Consider the following 22,063-nt stretch of genomic DNA (forward strand, 5'->3'; position numbering starts at 1 on the left):
ATTTTTGAAATTTTTTATTTCCCTTACTAGTATGCTAATTTTCCTATACATGTTACCATTCCCACCTTTGTATCTTTTTTCTTCTTATTTCCTCTTTTTGGAATTTTATCCTCTTCTATTAAACTTCTCTCTTTTTTTTAAAGCATCTGCTATCTACAAAACACTATGGTGGGAGTGGGATGATAAGATAAAAAATGAATAAATCCCTGCTCTGGAGAACAAACGTGATATGTAAACAACTCACTGTAGTAAAATAAATGCTATAATAGAGGCATTAATAAAATGCTATCGGACCACAGAAAAAAGAAAACTTATTTCTAAGTGGAGGAAGTACAAAAGACCTTGAGGAAAAAAATGTCATTTTAAAAGCACCTAGAAGGGTGAATAGAGCTCTGGAAGACTGGGAAAGGGCAGAATTTCCAGCTGAGGACACATATTGAATAAATGGATGGAAAAAATCAGGTTCCAAAAATGTGTGTCCCTAAAAAATAGGGAAGGGAAGGTAAATAAAAGAACACTGTATGACATGATAAAACTTAGTATGAATGGAGGGACACTATGAAAGTTAGAAAAAAAGATTACAAATGTCTTTGAAGCTCATTCTAAAGCAAGTAATAAAGAGCAACTGGAAATTTCTGGGAAAAAAGTGGCAACTAGAAGGAATGTCTGAATTATCATCATAGTTCTTAAATATACTAAGCATTCACTAATTTGGTGATAGACAAATAAGAAACAAAATTGCTTGGAACCCAATGTTTCAGTCAATTGAGATGATCAGTAAAGATTCAAAGAAAACTGATATGGTTGTAAGAGAAGCAACTAAAAGGGAAAACTAAAATTTCATAATAAATAGCCTAAGGGGGATTTTTTCTTGAAAAAAATGTAAACATTATTAAAATAAGTTAATTTATTTCCTCTTAAATCTATCAGATTTTCTTTTAACTGCACTATGTGCTAATTCTTAAAAAGGTCAAAGAATCAATAAACTTTTTTAAGGGGGCACATAATTTTTTGGCAATTTGTATGATAGCAGAATGTGGTATCTGTTGTCCGCTTTGACCACAAGATGGTAAAGAGGACTGTTTGGGGGGAAACAAACACACAAAGTTTTTAAAACAAAAAGAAAGAAGACAAAAGAAAAAAGATAAACAGAAGGTTTCACCATTTTCACAAAAGTCTAATTTATAATACTCAAATAATTCCCTTCTGAAGTGCCTTATTATAATCCTGGATGATTTTTGTCTTTTTAAATTGTCAGCTAGTCTACTTTTGCCAGATTGTCATTTGTCAATGGCTTTGCATGTGATTGGATGATTTATTCTACACCTCTTTCACTGAATTAATAAAATTCTGCATCTTTTACAAGATTTGCAAATTCATTTTCCAAATAATATTCCAATATACTTGCATTTGTATTGTACTGCATCCAACAGTAAGACAAAACGGGCAAGAATGAATGTTAGTGTGAAAGGGATATCTGAGTTGGAATTAATCTTTTAAGTCATAAGTTCATTAGTGAATATTTTCATGTTACAATAACCTCTGCTTCTCTAAACATTCTTGTAATTGCAGACAGGAGAATGAATACTTGAATAATGAGGACCCTTATATATGTAAAGATCTTTAGCATAATGTTAAAGCATATAGGCTTTGATGTCACAGAGCTGGATATAAATACTATCTCTGAAAGGTGAAGATTGCTTTCAGTTTTTTTCATCTGTAAAATAAGTGTAATAATACCAATCTCTTGGGATTATGAGGATTAAATGAAATAATGCATGTACTCTGATTAGCATATAGTTAATGCTCAATAAATGTTAGCTAAAGGGTTCTTTAAGAATTCCATCCATCAAAATAAAGAAAAACCATAAAGCACAGCTGATAAAGGGGATGATGAATAATCAGGCTACGCTATGCCTTTCTGAAATCTTACCGTAAAATTAAGACAAAACGTTTCCTCAACATCATCTTCTGGATAATCCAGTAGTTGCTGCATGCTTCTGAAAAACAATATATATGTTCCTTTGAGGTAAAACATTACTGAGTATTTTGACTATTTTGCTTATGACTAAGTATATATTTCTCATTCATTCTTGATTAAATCCTTTTGTTAATTTGTACTTTTACATTTGTTTCACAATGGTGGATGTACAACGGCAAACTTATAAAAAATGCTGAAGAAAAACTGCTCTAAGGTTTTTATCTCTTCCTTTGAATACAAAGGCCATCTATCCACCCATTTTCAACATCTGTCCTTATTTATATACAATTTTTATTCTATTTTATATAACAAATAAAAAGAAATTTTACATATTCCACCTAGGAATGAAGGTGATTAGAAGCAAAAGTCCAAATAAATAATATAACTAGTCTCAGGAAACATTACCTGCCTAAATTTACTATCTGATACTCGTGAAGTATTGTTAAACTACTAAAAATTTAGCACATGGTTTTATACACATAAGTCTTTCTGTAGAAAATTCTGGATCTGAGTTAACATAGTGGGTTTTCCTTTATTAGAAAGCCTATCTGTTTATTTTGGAAATTCAACAGGAACAACAAAAATATAACTATTCTTAAAAGGAAAGCTTCTGTACATTGCCCATTTCCTATGTCCTAAATCCCACTCTTGCCACTTTTTACAACTAACCTCCCAACATCAGGTACTAGTTCTTTCAAATCTTCCAGGGATGGCTTCTTTTTTAGCAGTTTCTTATATAAAGCCAAAGGAAAATGGAGGTCCACAATAGTAAAATTATAAATCGCTAATCCACAGATAACACCAATCAAATGGAACAAATCACTGTCTTCAAATGTCTAAAAATATAAGGGAAAAAAAGTAAAGACCTTGTTCTCCAAGTTAAAACATTAAACTCTGATTATTATAACACATACTTGTAGAAAAGTTTGGAGATACAGAAAAAAGTAATGAATAACAGGAAAAAGTTCATTCTCATTCATATCTCCCTGAGACAAGAATCACTATTAGTATTTTTGCACATTTCCATTCAATGTACTTTCTAAGACAAAAGTAAAGTCTATTGGAGAGATACTATACATAGACTGGCTTTTTCCCCAGAAATATAATCACTTTCACATCATTAAGCATTACATTAACAAATGAAATGATTCCTAGAACTTTTTTCCTGATTTAAAAAAATCATATACATTCAAAATTTAGAAAATAAAAAGCATAAAGAAGAAAATGAATAAACTAATGTAAACCATGAACTTTGGTTGATAATAATGTGCCCATGTTGGTTCACTGATTGTACCAAATATGCCACACTGATGAAGGATGTTGAGGGTAGGGGAGCATGTATGTGTGGGTGGGGAGGGCTATGGGTGAACTCTGTATTTTCTGCTCAGTTCTACTGTGAACCTGAAACTGCTCTAAAAGAATAAAGTCTATTAAAAAAAACTTAGAAAATAAAAAGCATTAAGAAGAAAATTAATAAACACCTATAATCCAATCACTCAGAAACTCGGAAACAATTTAAAATATTGTTATGTATTTCCATCTATTATAAGTTCAGGAAAATAATTCAAAACATATTAAACATACTACATTTAAGGTTTTCTCACTTTTCTAATTACAACACAAATATTCCATGTCATTAAATATTCTTTCAGAACATTATTTTTAATGGCTGCATATTACATCACGTAAAAGTATCATGGCTTGCTAAATTGGCCATTTTACTACAGCTGGACTGTAGATTATGAAAACAGTAAAAACAATGCTTACTTCCCCCCAGCATCTTTAGTGAACTAATACACGGTCACAACAAATTCTGTGAGCATGATAGTTAAGAGAAAATAATTTTTAAATTAGATCTGGGGTGCTAGACCTGCTTCATTCACCACCTAGCCTCAGCGTTTTCAAGATAAAAATAGTGTTAATCTCATACGGTTGTTGTGAGGATTAAGTGGGATAATATATGTACAATGCTTTTAGCACAGTTCTTGAAACACACTTTAAAAGTTCAATAAATATCAGTTATTCTAACTAGCTAGTAATATTCAAAATAAGATAGGTATATTTTTTGCATATATTTTGGTTCATAGTTTGGAATATTTCCTTAGAAGAAACTCTGTTTTGTAAGGAAGAATTCTGAAGTCAAAGGATAGGGTGATAAAGTAATTTAAGCCATACAAAGAAATAAAGAACTCTGGTTAAGGTAGCTACACAGGTAAAACATAAAAGTTAATTGCACTGTATTTTTTATTTGTAAGTGTTCTTTTTTTCCCTATATGTTTAATAAACAAATGAATAAACTAATTGTAAGTCTGTATTAATCAGTACACAATGTACAAAGCTGTGAATTGTGATAACAAAATAAAGAGGGAGGGACAGAGCTGTTGTAGGAGCAGCTTCTATATACTACTGAAGTTAAGCTGGTATTATTTTAAATCAGACTGTTACCAAACATTGATTAAGGAAATTAAAGATTATTTAAAGAAATGGAAAAATACCCCACACTCTTGAATTGGAAGAATTAATATTGTTAAAATGGCCATACTACCCAAAGCAATCTACCGATTTAATGTGATCCCTATCAAATTACCCAGGACATTTTCCATAGAACTAGAACAAATAATCCTAAAATTTACATGGAATCACAAAAATACCCAGAATTGTCAAAGCAACACTGAAGAAAAAGAATAAAGCTGGAGGAATAAACCTCCCAGACTTCAGACAATACTACAGAGATACAGTAATCAAAACATCAGCATAAAAACAGACATATGGATCAATGGAACGGAATAGAGAGCTCAGAAATAAAACCACACACTTACAGCTAATTAATTTTTGACAAAGGAGGCAAGAATATACAATGGAGTATATACACTTCAGCAAGTGGTGATGGGAAAGCTGGACAGCAACATGTAAATCAATGAAGTCAGAACACTCCCTCTCACGCCATACACAAATAAACTCAAAATGGCTTAAAGACTTAAACATAAGACAAGACACTATAAACCTCTTAGAAGAAAACACAGGCAAAACATTCTCTAACATAAATCTTAGCAATGTTCTCCTAGGGCAGTCTATCCAGGCAATAGAAATAAAAGCAAAAATAAACAAATGGGACCTAATTAATCTTATAAGCTTCTGCACAGCAAAGGAAACTATAAATAAAACAAAAATACAACCTATGGAATGGGAAAACATATGTGCAAATGATGCAACTGACAAGGGCTTAATTTCCAGAACAAACAGCTTATATAACTTAGTAACAAAAAACCAAACAATCCAATCCAAAAATGAAGACTTAAAGACCTAAAGAAGCAATTCTCCAATGAAGACATACAAATGGCCACTAGCTACATGAAAAAATGTTTAATATCACTAATTATCAGAGAAATGCAAATCAAAAACTACAATGAGGTATCACCTCACACCAGTCAGAATGGCCATCATCAAAAAGTTCACAAATGATAAATGCTGGAGAGGGTGTGGAGAAAAAGGAACCCTCCTACAGTGTTGGTGGGAATGCAGAATCTCATGGAAAACACTATGGAGATTCCTTAAAAAACTGAAAATAGGCTTACCATATGATTCAGCAATCCCACTCCTAGGCATATATCCAGAGGAAACGCTAATTTGAAAAGATACACGCACCCCAATGTTCACAGAAGCACTATTTACATAGCCAAAACATGGAAGCAACCTAAATATCCATCCACAGATGACTGGATAAAGAACTTACGGTTACCAGGCAGGGAGAGAGGAGGGAAGGGATAAATTGGGAGTTTCAGATCTGCAGATACTAACCACTATATATAAAACAGATAAACAACAAAGTCTTTCTATAGCACTGGGAACTATATTAAATACCTCACAGTAACGTATAATGAAAAATTATGAAAACAAACATATGTATGTACATGTATGACTGAAACATTATGCTGTATATTAGAAATGGACATAACATTGTAAACTGACTATATTTCAATAAAAAACAAAACCCCAAAAACCTGACAGTTACAAATTTAAGATGTTAATCATAACCCTCAGAGCTACTAAAGAAAATGACAGAAATATATACAGAAAAGGAAATGAGAAAGGAATCAAAAGAATACATAGAAAAAAAAACTCAAAAAAAGCAGTAAAGGAGTAAATGAAGAACAAAGAAAATATGATACATAGAAAACAAATAACAAAACAGTGGAAGTGCTTCCTTGTCAGTAACCACTTAAAAAAAAATCATGATTCAATTATCCGCTGTCTACAAGCTTCACTTTAGATCCAAAGACAGAGCTAAGTTAAAAGTAAAAGTTTGGAAAAAGATATTCCATATAAATAATAAACAAAAGAGAGCCAAATGACTATACTAACATCAGACAAAATAGACTTTAAGTCAAAACTTATTATGAAACAAAGAAAGGTATTACATTAATGAAAGTGTCAATTTATCAAGAACATACAACATTTATAAACATACATACTTAACAATATAGCTTCAAAATATATGAAACAAAATCTGACAGAACTGAAGGGAGAAATATTTTAAGTTAAATTCTAAAAATTCTAATATAGAAGTTGGAAGTTGTAATACTCCACTTTCAATAATGGATAGAACAATCAGATGGAAGATCAATATGGAATAGAGAACTTGAAGAACACTATAAACCAACTAGACCTAACATAACAGACAGAGAACACTCCATCCAAGAACTGTAGAATACACATTCATTTCAAGTATACATGGAACATTTTCAAGACAGATCACATATTAGGTCACAAAATTAAGTCTCAATAAATTTGATGACTAAAATCATAAAAGGTATCTTCTCAGAACATAATGGAATGAAATGAGAAATCAGTAACAGAAGGAAATATGGAAAATTCACAAAGCTGTAGAAATTAAACAACACACTCTTAAGCAACCAATGGGTCAAAGAAGGTATCACAAGGGAAATCAGAAAATACTTATAGACTCATGAAAATGAAAACACAACATACAAAAACTTAAGGAATGCAGAAAAAGTAGTGTTCAAAGGGAAATGTTTATAGTTGTAAACATCTAAATTAAAAAAGAAAAGAAAATCTCAAATCAGTAGTCTTATTATCCTAAGGAACTACAAAAAGAAGAGCAAACAAGCTAGCAGAGGGGGAAAATAATAAAGATTAAAGTGGAGATAAATGAAATGAGAATGGAACAATACACAGAAACAAAACCAAAAGGTGATTCTTTTAAAAGATCAACAAAATTGACAAACCTTTGGATAGAATGACCAAGGAAAAAAAAGAAAACTCATTAAAATTAGGATTCAAAGTGTAGATATTACTAGCAACCTTACAGAAATAAAAAGGATTATACGAGAATACTATGAACAACTGTATGTCAACAAAATAGACAATCTAGATGAAATGAATAAATTCCTAGTAACACACAAACTAGCAATTGACACTAGAAGAACTAGAAAATCTAAAAAGATTTACAATCAACAAGTGATTGAACCACCAGTCAAAAACTTTCCAACAAAAGCCTGAGACCAGATTCTACAAAACATTTAAGGAAGACTTAACACCAATCCTTCTTAAACACTTCCAAGATATGGATGAGAAGGAAACAGTTCCTAACACATTCTATGAGGTCAGGACTACCATGATACTAAAGCCAGACAAAGACATCTCATACACACAAGAAAACTATAGAGCAGTATTCCTTACAAATAAGAATGGAAAAATCATCAACAGAATACTAGCAAACTGAATCCAGCAGCATATTAAAAGGATTTTACAACATGACCAAGTGGGCTTTATCCTAGGAATGCAAGGTGGTTCAACATAAGAAAATCAACCAATGTAATACATCACAAAATGGAATGAAGGAAGGGAAACCACATAATCATCTCAACTGATGCAGAAAAAAATACTAGGTGCAAGACAGGCTCAAGGATATATTGTACAACATGGGGAATACAGCCAATACTTTGTAGCAATTGTAAATGGAAAGTAAGCTTTAAAAATTGTACAAAAAATTTAAAAATTTTTTAAATTTTTTAATAAAATCCAACACTTTAACCCATAAATAAATTCAACAAACTAGGCATAGAAGTAAATGCCTTAACTTGATTCAAGAAATTTATTAAAAACCCACAATTAACATCCCACTCAGATCAGGAAAAAGAGAAGCATGTCTACTCTTCTCACTTCTATTTGAAAGTGTACTGGAAGTCCTATCCAGGGCAATCAGACAAGAAAAAGAAATATAGGTACCCAAATTGGAAAGAAAGAAGTAAAATTAAATCAATTTGATTTATAGATGACATGATCTTATATACTGAAATCCTGAAGAATTCACAAAACAAACTATTAGAGCTAATAAATGAATTCTGCAAAGCTGCATGACACCAGATCAACATACAAAAATCAGTTAATTTCTACACAGTAGCAATTAATGGAAAATAAAATTAAGAAAATGATTCCATTTACAATAGCATCAAAAAGAACAAAATACTTAAGAAATAAATTTAACCAAGGAGATGCAAGATTTGTATGCTAAAAACTACAAAACTCTGCTGAAAGAAATTAAAGACCTAAATAAATGAAAAGACATCCCATTGTCATGGACTGTAAGACAATATTGTTAAAATGGCAATACTTCCCAAACTGATCTACAGACTCAATGCATTCTCTACCAAAAACTCAATGGCCTTTTTTTGCAGAAATGAAAAAGCCAATCACAAAATTCATACAGAATTGCAAGGGACTCCTATTAGTCAAAACAATCTTGCACAATAAGAACAAACCAGGAGGATTCACACATTCCAATTTCATAAATCTACTACAAAGATACAGTAAATAAGACAGTGCAGTACTGGCATAAAAATAGGGTGCTTAGGAAAAATGGCTAATGTCAGGACCTGGGTAGAAAAAATAAAAAAGGAGACTGGAATATTTTCTGTACCAAATGTAAGGAATAATTTAAGAATAATGGGGACATGTCAAAAGTACACAAAAGAGGAGCCAGCTCAAGATAAAACTGAAAAAGTTTAACAGAGATTCACGATAAAGCTTGTAGACTGCCCCTCCCCTGGTCTCAAAACATTACCTCTTTGCAGAACAGAATAAAGGTCTATATAACTCTGTGTTCCCAGCAAGACAGGCCTCCACCCAATGTACCCTTTCAAATTCTTTCTGCTACACCACTATAAACTGCCCTGAGAGATCAGCGCCAAGGAAGAGACCATAATATGAGCAGATTGTCCATCTACTTCAGAGGTCATCAGGACTATTCAACCATCCCTTACATGCCTGTCAACAAAAGAAGCCTAGAAACTCACAGGTTATCCCTAATCCCACCTCCATGTGGCATTGTACAGGCCCTAAAATTTGACACAATCTTAGAACTGTCCTTGTTTCACCAAATCCTTTCTATGTTTGCTCTGGAACTCACAATCTACTTTTTGGAAAATTGCCTATATCCTAAACCGCTCCAAATTTTTCTTTCTTCTTTCGTAAATGAACAAGACTGTCTCCTAAGGATGCTATTTCCCCTGCAGCTCATAAATGGTGTCTGTTTTCTTTTCTAACCCCTCATACAACTGGCTCTTCACTCGTACTGGACCTCCTTTTATTTGCCGTTCTAAATCCCCAGCTCCTGTGAGACACATGCCAACTGACCATTTTCCCTAGTACTGTTCCTTGTGCTGACACCTAAAGACATTTCACAATGCCGTCATTCACATATTTGGGTACTGTCTTATGCTTTCTTTCCCTACCACTATTCTTGCCATTGTTTTTGATGATTTCAATATTCAGGCAAAAAAGGCATCCAACACACTAGCCTCTCAGTCCTTGATCTGCTTATTTCCAACAATCTTGTCCTCCATCACATCTCAAACACCCATTCCCTTGGTTATATTTTATATTAACTGCAACCCTGCAAATCTTAAACATTCCCTACTTAACCTTCATTTCCTATTTTGCAACTGATTCCCCCTACCACCTTGACTCACTCAACTCTACCAGCACCTGTAATCCATTAAACTTACAGCTTCTTTTTTTGAACTATTGCCTCCCAACTAAGTCCTCACACTTTCCTTCTTACAAAGCTTAAATTTCATAATCCATGATGATTCATTCCCTTGCCCTTTCTTCCCTTCTGTTTATACTCACTTGCTAAAACCATAATCTAGTTAAATCCAATATCTGCCTCATTCTTACCTCTGCCCAAGCAGTTAAACATGACTAAAGTAAAAAATCACAACCAAAAGTTGATTGGTCTCATTTTAAATTCATGAACATACGTTTCAAATGGGCCTCCAACAGTGACAGTCTAACCCTTTATTTACTTACATAGTCAACTTATTTTCCCACTCCCCAAAGTGATTATTTCACTTTCTTCAAACCTCCAACACCTTTCCCCCTATTCTAACCTTCTAACAACATTACATCTTAATTCACTATAAATTATAAATAATTCTAAGAGAACTTTCACAACCTCCCACCATCAAATCTATCAGAAATGTGTATTTACATATATACTTAGCTTTCTCTGAAGACATTATGGATCTACGTTTCTAAGTACAGTCAATCCTCTACTAGCACACTAATCTCCACTCTTTCTTCACAACTCTGCTCCTGAAGTTGATATCCTCTCCTGCATGGCTCATTTTCTACTTTCTGCATAACTAATCACAACAACATGCAAACATACTTCTATTTCCCATGTAAAATAAGATACCCTTTCTTGATGGAGAAAAAAATACGCATAGAATACCACTTCTTTTTTAAAATATTTCTCATTTTAAAATACTTTAAGACTCACAAGAAATTGCACAAATAGTACAGAGTTCCCTTGCACCCTTTATTTATTTTCCCCAATGGTAACAGCTTGAATAACCATAGTTAAAACCAGGAAACTGATGTTGCTATGTAATTTACTACTACCTATGTATGTGTGTGTGTGTGTGTGTGTGTGTGTGTGTGTGTGTGTGTGTGTGTATATATATATATATATATATATATATATATATATATATATATATATATATATATATATATTTTAATAACCATAACGTTTCTTTTAAAAAGAATACCTAGGAGGAGGGTATAGCTCAAGTAGTAGAGTGCATGCTTAGCATGCACAAGGTCCTGGGCTCAATCCCCAGTACCTCCTCCGAAAGTAAATAAATAAATAGACCTAATTACCCCCCCCACTAAAAAATAGATAAATAGACTTTTAAAAAAAAAAAAAAAGAATACCTATAAGAGGGAGAAAATAAAGAGGAGGGGGTAGAGATAAAAGCTAGATTTCTTTCAGATATCTTATTTTGTAGCTTTGACTTTGGAACTATGTAACTATTTTATATATAAAACTAAACTGCATTTAAACAAGCAATCCCTAAAGATCAAAACTAAAACTGAACAAGTTAACCTAAATGTGTATCTACTTGGTAGTATAATGATACAGAGTGTAACAATTCTGAGTAATATTGAAACACGGTTATTTGACTGTGTATCTCTCCTGAAGTATACCCAAAGGACAAAAACTGTGCAAAAAAACCAAAACTACAGTTGACCCTTGAACAACTCAGGGGTTAGTGGTGTGAATGATCCCCCAGGAAGTCGAAAATCCAAGTATATTCTTATAGTCCACCCTCCCTGGCTTGTGGTTCTGCATCTGTGGATTCAACAAAACCAAGGATCATGTAATACCACAGTACACGTGTATCGAAAAAAATCTGCATATAAGTGGACCTGCACAGTTCAAAGCATGTTGTTCAAGGGTCAACTGTATTTTCAGTTATCATAATATTGGCTGTAAGGCTGGTACTGTTAGGCAGTAAATGTATAAATCTGGAACATTTTATCACACCAAGTACTACAAGTATTACACCAAGCAGGGAAGCTACCAAAGAATATTAAAGTTATGTCAAAAGGACCCAGATGCCAATTTGAAGAGGTCTCCCTGGACAAAAATGAGGTAACATCAGTAAAGATAACTGCAATGGGCTAAAAAACATTAAAACTAAAAAATGAATCATCACCACTGAAGTATGCTAACAAACAGATTCATCCTTCTGAAAAATAAGCAACTGAAGAAAGACTCCTTTCTCATATGAACTGTACTATTAAGGACCAAATAGTAGGTATAAGGACATTTCTTTATACAGAAGTATCCAAGCTAATAAAATGGAAAAGAAATGTGAGAATTAGACTAGTACTATTTTGCAACTCCTTATAAATTAACAACCCTAGGCACTGATTATCATGACTGTTAACATCATAAAGGACAGCCAATCTCCTGAAAGAATAAATAATATACACCAAGGTTTTTAGAACTAATAGTTAATATTTTAGTCAGATTTCTTTCAGCTGAACTATCCATTTCCCTTATAGTGAAATGGGGCTAGCAAATTTTTTCTGTAAAGGAAAAAATGGTAAATATTTCAGGTTTTGTTGGCCACTGGGGCTCTGTTGTAACTACCTCATTCTGCCTCTGCCAGTTTTAGCTAGAAAGCAGCAATGAACAACAGGTAAATGAGTCGGCATTGACTTTATTTATAAAAACATGTGCTGGGAAGAACTTAGCTCATGGACTGTAGTTTGCTGAGTAGTTACCTCTGCCCTAAATGATGAGGTAGAGAAATCAAGGATCCCTAATGATAAATTAATTCTCCTCAGAAGAAAAGTTAATCTGGTAGTTATTATTCAATCCTCAAACCATCAGGTAGGGGAGGGTATAGCTCAGTGGTAGAACACATGCTTAGTATGCATGAGGTCCTAGGTTCAATCCCCAGTACCTCCACAGAAATAAATTAATAAGCTAATTACTCCCTCTGCCAAATCTAAATTGACAGAAGAGTCAATATAGTCTTCAGGCTGACCATTCCTTAACTTATTTTGCTAATTTGGAATGTGTGGCAAGCATTAATGTGTTTTGATGACTCTGAGTCCAAAAGTTTATAATTTTAAAAACTATAATAAAGCAGATCGTGAATAAAATATGTTAGGAATCCAGTAATAACTTTAATTTACTAAGTTGAAACATACAGATATACATATACAGGTATATATATAGAAGTAATTTAGATGGTTGGAGTTTTTTACCTTATCAGAAAACCAAATGAGCCTGGAATCTTCATAATACCTAAACATGCCATATTTAGGATCCAATAATTCCCTCATGATGAGCAAGAAAAATTCCTTGCGTACCCCTCCTGCATCAACAGCATCTTCTCCAACGAATATAACCTAAAACAGCACAATACAAACACTGAACATAAAGAAATGAAGGTATATTCTGGGGACCTATAACATGTTATTATGAATAAATAAACAGGAAAACTTTAAACATATTTTCTGAATAAAAGTCCCAATTATAGAAAATGTCAATTTACCTTGAGTGGCTTTTTGTAGTCTATATTCTTTGTCTTCCTAAGTACTTCCATTGCATCTCCTACAATATTTTCTCTACGGACCACTAGAATTAAGCAAGGATTCACAGATTCAATCACTGGGAGAAAAAGAGAGGAGACATTCTGTCTGTGGGCCTGGTCAATAGCCATCTAGAAAACAAAAGATTAAAAATTTAATAGCAATGCTATAAAGAAGCTACTGTGACAGAATAAGCTAACCTCTACCTATTAATTATGGTTATCCTAGAATTCCTATACTACTGAATTCACATAGCACCTAACATAGTATTTAGCACAGCATAAGACCTTAACTATATTCGAGCATAAAGACTATCCTTTTAAATTTTTTATAGTAATGTGTAACTAAAGATACCATTAAATTAACATGAAACTATAATAATACTGATAAACCTGAAACTGCTGTTTCTCAAAAAACTACAGGGATGGAGTGTGAGAAAAAAAAGAAAATAGCATTAAAACAAATCTTTAAAGTGAATAAGGAACAACCAGTTAAAAGGTTTACAGAAATTCATCTAGTAGAGTGATCACTATATGTGCTCAAAAACCAAACATTTGGCTTCTACCATTTAAAACTTCTGTTCTTTTCCTATGATTTCCCCTGTGTTCTTGTCTAAAAAGGAGTATCCTACATTAAAAGCACCAAGTAATTAACTTGTTTTAACAAAGACTGCCAAAAAACTAGCAATCTAGCTGTTAATATAGAATCCTACAAAAATATTTATTTCTTCTGTTGAAAATGGAAATAAGCACATCTTTAAAATTCCTCCTAGCAGTTATTATTTAAATATATGGAGGTATTTAGAATACTAAATGCACATATTTTTTAAAACAGAACTTTTTTTGGTTTTATGGAGGTATTGGGGACTGAACCCAGGACCTCCTGCATACTAAGCATGCATTCTACCACTGCGCTGTACCCTCCCCTCAAACGTATTTATTTTAAAGGAATGAAAATTGCCATCAAATTGGGGGAGGAGGGGCAGATACATTTTAAAAGCATTTTTAGAATATTAAGTGCCCAAGGTCTCATTTCATCCCTTCTGAGTCCTCAGATTCAGCAGTCTGATATTCTATATCAGAGGAGAAACTCAAAACCTTTTTAATTTACAGGTTCAAATGATAAAGGAAATCTACCGTAGTTCCTCAAAATCACAAGATAAACTAGTTTTAAAAATCCTCACTTTATAAAGGAAAGAATGCTCAACATAAAGTCGAAGGAGTAGGGGGAGAAAGGAGAGGGAGGAGGAAAAGACAATCCTCCTCAGGAAAATACGTTATTTATTACTAAAACTTTCTCCAAGGAAATTTCATACCCTCCTCCTAACAAGTGATCAAATGCCTCCTACTTTAACATCACCTCTCCTCTAGTCACTTCCATCTTTTACCAAGAATATAAATAGAGGACATATAATACAGCAAGATTTGAAACAAATCAACATTTTATCAAGTAAATTAGTAAAACTGTTTATAAAGACTATATATTTCTGTAATGGAAGAGGCTTATACCATTTTTTAAGATACAAAATGATAAAAAGTTAAATTATTCTATTTTCATTAAAATACATATAAGTAGCCCTCATAAGAATATACATTTCACATGCAACAGTCCTTTTTATAGTTACCAAAGGTACTTTGTAAAAGACAGATCACAAGGTACAAAATGTCCCCTAAGACACTTTGAATATTTATTGTTGAAAAACATCACAGATACATGTAACCCCAAAGTTCACAGAAGCACTATTTACAACAGCCAAGACATGGAAGCAAACTAAATGTCCATCAATAGAGGAATCTATAAGATGTGGCATGCATACACACATACACACATACACACTCACATGGACTATTACTCAGTCATAAAAAAGAAACATTGCTGTTTGCAGCAATATGATGGACCTGAAGAATATCATACTAAGTGAAGTTAAATCAGACAGAGAATGACAAATATTACACGATATCACATATATGTGAAAAGTAAAAAATAATACAAATGAATTTATGTACAAAACAGAAACAGACTCACAGACATAGAGAACAAACTTATGGTTAACAAAGGGGAAAGGGAAGAGGGAGCGATAAATTAGGAATTTGGGATTAACAGATACACACTACTACATATAAAATAGATAAGCAACAAAGATTTACTGCACAATATAGGGAACTATATTCAATATCTGGTGATAGCCTATAATGGAAAATAATCTTAAATATAAATATATTGGAATCACTTTGCTGTATACCTGAAACTAACACAAAACTGTAAATTTACTTTTTAAAAAAATCACAGAAAAAATTCAAAAACTGCTCTCAAATTAAGTTACTACTATTCAATATTTTACCTGCATCTGTAAGACTGCATCTGTTTGTAACAGAGTAGTTTTTGCTTGGGCGTCAAATACAAATGGATATGTGCAGATTGTAAGAGGGATATCTGCCAACTAGAAATAAAAAATTAGCTTATTAGTACAAATTGGTTTGTGATATATTTCTCGTATGTACTGTCATTGTTGACCACATTCTTGGTTCATTCTTTTGTATCTTTCAGGAATTATAAATAAAACATGTTGCTTATTTCTGAATACAGAATTTTTACTGATAATCAAATGAGGCTTTGGAATAACCCTAATTTCAAATTTTAGTTGAGAACTGTATACTTGAAAATACATTAAATTGTACATTACAGGTATCTTTTGCTCAACATGTATTACACCTCCACGTTTCAGTGAATTAAATTGCAATTTTTTTTTCTAAGGTTGGGGGCCTATTTGTTAAATAAATATCCAGTTCTTATATTTTACAGCTATTCTAGCAACCGAGGCCAATGATAAGCAATCTGCTTATTCATTCATTTAACAAATATTTACCACATGCCATTAGGGTGCCATCAACATTATGAGTGAAACAATCTGCTTATTCATTTAACATACAAAATAAGCGCCATTAGTACACCCTTTAAAGTTGACAGAACTCATCTATTACTATCATTATCCGACATTAGTTACCTTATAGCCAATTATTTATCCTATCAGTTAATGCAGTGATTGACTTCTAAGTATTTCAATAGTGCAGCAAAATACTAGGAGTTATGAACTGACAGTCAGAGGCTCTTGTAGTCGGAGGATGTATTCCTACCATCTACCCAACAAGGCAAAATTCTGGGGCCAGCCCTGATACAGAGCCCCTGCTAGAAGGCTTCCAGTGAAGACTTAATACACCATGAAACAACCCACTTCTTTTTCTTAGAAAATTCTTTACATTAAGTCTGAATATGCTTTTCTATACATCACTTTGTTTTGTATTTCAGTCTTCATTTTGTCCCTGCAAGGAAGTATATATGGTTTTAATATTTCATGCCCCCATGCTCCCGTTATGTTGTCTTTTTCCCACACTAACCATTCCCAATTTTTCCAGCTGCAATAATATGGTCTCCATCCCAACCACCTTCTTTTAAATGTACTTCAATTTGTCTAAGTCACTTTTTAACTATGGCTCCCCAAAATGAATTCAACAGTGCCTAATCAGTACAGAACACAAGACTAGTAACTCTTTGTTCTCAACATATAAGATAACATGCTGAGTTATATTCCCTTTAATAAGTTATCATTCTTGGCTACTTTTCATGTTGACAGTTTTTATCCTCCACCCTGTATCTATGTCATTAACTAGTTATTGATGGTAGAAAGTCATTTTACTACTTTGAAACTTGAAAAGACTTGAGATGATTTCTTAAGTTCCCTTTGGCTCCAAAACTCTTTGATTTCATAATTTTATGTGCGACTTCTACTTGAAGATGAGGAAGCAAACAATGTTAGGCCTATAACTTAAAGCTAATTCTAAATGTTTCATTTCAAGTTTAAGTGCTGGGGGAAAAGCAAAGTAAACAAGAAAACCTAAAGTCTATAAGAGAAGTATAAAAAAAGTATTTTAACATTCTCAAGTATTAAAAAGGTGGTTCAGAATTGCTGACTACGTAAGCCAAAGTGCTAGAACTTTATTAACAGCACATTAAACAAAGAGAGGAAGATGATCATACTGAAAGTTTACTCAATTTTGTGAGCATTTTGAGTACCAATTATTAGTTTAAAAACTAAAGGTCATTTTACTTCTCTAATATAAATTATCTTCTGTCTTTGGTGTAGACATTTGTTAAATTTTAGAAGTTTGCTTTTTAATATTCTGAGGACAGATAAATTTTATACTGGAAGACTTTAGGAGGAAAGGAACTATTTTAAAGCAAGTATCATTGAAAGGCATCATATAGGTGTGCTGTCAACTAAAACAGAGATTTAATTTCTGAAAAATTTCCCTGGAAGGTTATACAGAACACATTCTATACATTCATTTTAAAAATGTTTATGTTTGTAAAGTCACAAAAAAGAGAAACCTGGGGCTTTGAAATCACTTAGGACAAAACAGACTATATCTTACTCTGAACATGAGACTTTATTACACCAAACTTACCTCAGTTAATCCATGGTTGACATCCTAAGACAGCAGTGCAGAATGTGACAGTAATGAGGAAAGAGCAATGTTAGTGTCCAAATTTACTATTTCTATTCAAAGTAGCATTTCATATATTTTGCTACAGCAGAATACTAAATTAATGACGTAGACCAAAATACATCTACAACAAAACTTACCCTTTCCACATGTACCTATATATATTTACTAATAAATACGTATTTATCATATTTATATATATATACATCTATAAATGTAATAAGTCCTTTGTTTCAGGTACCCTGTAATCACAAAATCATCAAGGCTTGAACATAATAAAATTTGTTTTTAGCAACTGAGTGCCCCATTTGCAAAATTTAGGTAGAATAGGGAAACTAATCCTAAACCTAACTTGGTCTTGAAGAAATGATTTTATGGCCCTGTTTCTCCAGCTGGAAAATGGAGAAAATATTCCTCAGACTTTAGGACTTGGTTAATCTTGACAAAATGTTTGGAAAGTATTTAGTAGATTAAAATGATATATAAAAACAAAGTGAGGAAAATAAGCCATAAGTTGTTTTTATTCATCAGAAAAAAAGAGAAACATAGGTATCTTATACTAAGGGTTATTTAACATTAAATTAGCTTAAAATAGAAAGTACAGAACAGGGCATAGTGGTTGGGTAAGCAGAAAGAAGAACTGAAGGGAGAAAGACATTTATAAAGGAAATAATAATGGCAATTATAATGAAAGCTTACCACTTCACTGAACAGAAATGTATACCTTTTGCAGAAAGCTTCCACATATGCTCAGGGAATAGACTCATATAAAGTGCTAGAATCTCCAAAACTATATTACTAGGTTTGCAGTTGGTACCTTGTATAATGAGGAATTAATCTTACCCAAAGAAAGGTCTGGTTTTGCCCTCAGCTACTGGGAGATGATCTACAGGTCTTTGGAGTGTCACGCCTTAACAAGAGTGTCTTTGTTTGCCATGGGCTCTGGACATGTGGTTATCAGTTCTGCCTCCAGAAGGGCTAGAGAGTAAAAGTCAGCCACATGGACAGAACGTGATGCAGCCTCAATAAAACCTCTGGGCACCAAGGCTCTGGTGAGCTTCCTTGGTTGGCAATACTCTGTGAATACTGTCACACATGGCTGCTGGGAAAGTAACTTGTCCATAAATCCACAGGGAGAGGAAAATAGAAGCTCTGCCTTTGGTACCTTTCCCAGATTCTATCCTATGAACTTTCTCCCTTGGCTAATTTTAATCTGTACTCTTCCCCTGTAATGAACTGTATAATAGTGATTTTCAGTTAGTTCTATGAGGTCTTGTAGCAAATTACTGAACTCAAGAGTGGTTTGGGGAATCTCTCAATTGGTATCAGAAGTGAAGGCAGTCTTGTGTGCACTGTTCCCTCTAACTTCATAGTCGGCTAAATTCTTGCATGCCTCAAGGGGTATTCACTAGAAGCTTTAAGACATTACCAAACACTTAGGGTTCACTCACTATTGTGCTAAATAAACCCAAAGCAGTATAAGTATAAGGAAAATATGACTGTTAGAGCTAACTTCCTATTCTGAGAAAGATAATTATTGATAATAGTTTCTTTCAAAATGTTCAGAGTACCAAGTTCTTACTACATAGGTGTCCCTATTGGCAATGTTAACAGAAGAATGTATTTAAAAGTGATTCTGCAGAAAAAGCTTTTTAGATTACATTTAGTTTAATTTAAAGCAACTTAACAGGAACATGTGAAATCCTTTTTACAGTATATATTGTGAAACATTTTTAAAGTGCTATGATTACTGAAAGTTTGAATAAGCAAAGAAACACCTTTCAGTATTTTCTGACTACCTATGGCCAGCCTGATAACTAAACTTGATACCAAGTATACCTGGTTATCAGGGGAGACGGATTTCATTCTTAATAATGAAACATTAATATATATGCACTATTTTTATTGCTACATGTAAATAAATAAAAGTGCTAAGCATATCATTATGCACTGGGAAGTCAATAAGATTCTCAGAATCTATAGTGTAACTAAACCATATTAAAGCAGAATGTAAGTTTGACTGTAGACAGATGTGAGCTAGAAAGAATATGAAAAATAACAGGATGTGTGGAAAACTTGAGAAAAGAGGAGAGACTATTAGATTCCAAGCAAAATGATTCATGCAGGAGAGAGGCATCAAAGGGAAAGCCAGATTAAAACATTAACAGAAATTTCAGTTTAAGAGTTAAGGATCTAAGACAAAAGCTAAAACATTAAAAAAAATAAGTAAATGCATAAAAAAGCAAGACTGAATTCTTCCAGGAAATATTAAGAGTTGTAAGACAGTTGTTGTATTAGTTGCAAATCTAATTAAGCCGAAGTAGTATTTCCAAGAGAAATTTAAAAGGAAAACAAAATGGTAAGGATAGGGACAGGATATTACAAAACATGTGAGGTGTCAATTAAAGGTCTAGTGCAAAAAGTTACCATTATCATTCAATGTGCGACTTATTACTGGCTCCAAATCCACATACTCAAGCACTAACTGTTGGCTGTTTGTAGACTGGGGGCTCTGAAATTAGGTCAAGGCAGGCCTAATTTTAGTTACTCAACATCCTAGAAGTTTGAGTGAGAAAGGCCTGAAGGAAATGTTCAAGTCAGGGTCTCATGGTCTAAAGCAGAATTCAGTAATGCTGCTTTTAACGTAAATGATTAATGATAATTCTAGTTATAGACAAAAAAGATGTAACTCCTTGGCATGATTTAGTTTCAGCAAATTACCTACAGCAAAACACTATAACATTGCTGGTGTCATCATTATTTCAGGGTATAACACAGGATTATTCTGAGAAGATATAAAGAGAGGATATCGAAGTTACTGAAGTAATTCAAAGAGGTATGAAAGGTGTTGGCAACTAGACAGAAGTAAAAAGATATTTCTAAGACATGAAGGAAATGAAAAATAAACAAATATAATTTGGTTCTTCAATGCATAAGGAATCAGTCCAAGAGTCTGCAAAAATATTACTGCCATTAAAAACGACAAGGGAGCTTTAAAAAGTATGAACCTTCTGGGAAGTACTATAGCTGCAAGGTTTATACTGCAAATATTAAAGTATACAAATATACTGTAATTTCTTCATTTCATTAAATGAGGAAGAAACTCAAACTTAACTCAGGGAGTTAAGTACTGGTCTGTCTTCCCAAAGCTGGTCTCCCCAGATGTTACATCCATCTATCTTCCTAGTATGCTGGTGAGTATGTCATGTTGCTAGCTCAGCACTATCCATAGTTAAAGTATAAAACCTTAACTCCACAGAACACATACAATAATGATTTATAAACCCAGCACAATTAACATTGAAATAAAATTTATGACTTAAAAATACAGAAAATTTAATATCAAAGACTATAAAATCTCACCAATTTACCAAATACATTCAGTAGTACTTACTTGTATCTGACATGTCTCACACAGTTATATACAGTTCTTAAAATAAGTGAATATGCACTTAAAAAATGCTTAACTTGACTCTTATGATTCAAACAGGCACAGACCTCTCTATTCTTTATTCCAAGTTTGTTCTTTTTTACTAGATATATACTAGTATGTATGTATAGTAACTAAAAGTGTAAGAAAGGGGAGAAAAAAGAGCTAAGAGTTTAGTAGTAACCACTACAGTATTTTTATAAACAATTTAAGAGCAAAGTTAAAAGAAGTAAGCAAAAATACAACTGGAAATAGTATCTAGAAAGTGGAGAAAAACATCAAAGAGCAGAAGATAAGAAGAGAGAGAGAGCTCATATGTCCTTTTATTTTGCCAAGAGATCACTGAAAAACAGATAAAAAGCAAAAGGAATACAACTGAAGAAAACAGCTTCATATACTAAGACCAGAGTCTGGAAAAAACAAACAAAACAGAGAAACTTATATAGTAACCAGCAGGAGTAGGAGGATTAAGCAAAAACTTCATGGAAACACGTAAAGGCAAACAGGTAAAAGAGGATGGGAAAATGGAAGAGAATGAGGTGAAAAGTTAGAAGTCTCAGCAGTACAAAAGGATATTATAAGGAATGCAAATAATTTCACAGAATTAGTTTTTAATGTTTAGGAAGTCTACACCTGATGGGTTCTTTTGTTTTGTTTTGTTTTCTTCCACTTTTATTGAGATATAACTGACATACAGCACTGTTTAAGTTTGGGGTTTTTTTTGAGGGGGGGTAA

General features: G+C 32.9%; 1 protein-coding gene across 6 annotated transcripts in view; it reads right to left on the reverse strand.

The window, feature by feature from the left end:
* HERC4 (HECT and RLD domain containing E3 ubiquitin protein ligase 4) overlaps positions 1-22,063 on the reverse strand; it is a 123,076-nt gene that overhangs the window by 11,497 nt on the left and 89,516 nt on the right. For 4 of the 6 annotated variants that reach the window (XM_010951700.3, XM_010951705.3, XM_074374096.1 and 1 more), the window contains exons 16-21: positions 17,860-17,883; positions 15,738-15,836; positions 13,360-13,527; positions 13,070-13,213; positions 2,651-2,817; positions 1,934-2,000 (exon numbers count right to left, since the gene is read on the reverse strand). In XM_010951700.3, the coding sequence (XP_010950002.2) occupies positions 1,934-2,000; positions 2,651-2,817; positions 13,070-13,213; positions 13,360-13,527; positions 15,738-15,836; positions 17,860-17,883 (669 nt within the window). The remainder of the gene's footprint in view (positions 1-1,933; positions 2,001-2,650; positions 2,818-13,069; positions 13,214-13,359; positions 13,528-15,737; positions 15,837-17,859; positions 17,884-22,063) is intronic. The other 2 variants (XM_010951702.3, XM_045514246.2) reach the window with 2 other exon arrangements.

The sequence above is a fragment of the Camelus bactrianus genome, chromosome 11 (genome assembly GCF_048773025.1).
Source record: "Camelus bactrianus isolate YW-2024 breed Bactrian camel chromosome 11, ASM4877302v1, whole genome shotgun sequence".
Lineage (NCBI taxonomy): Eukaryota > Metazoa > Chordata > Mammalia > Artiodactyla > Camelidae > Camelus > Camelus bactrianus.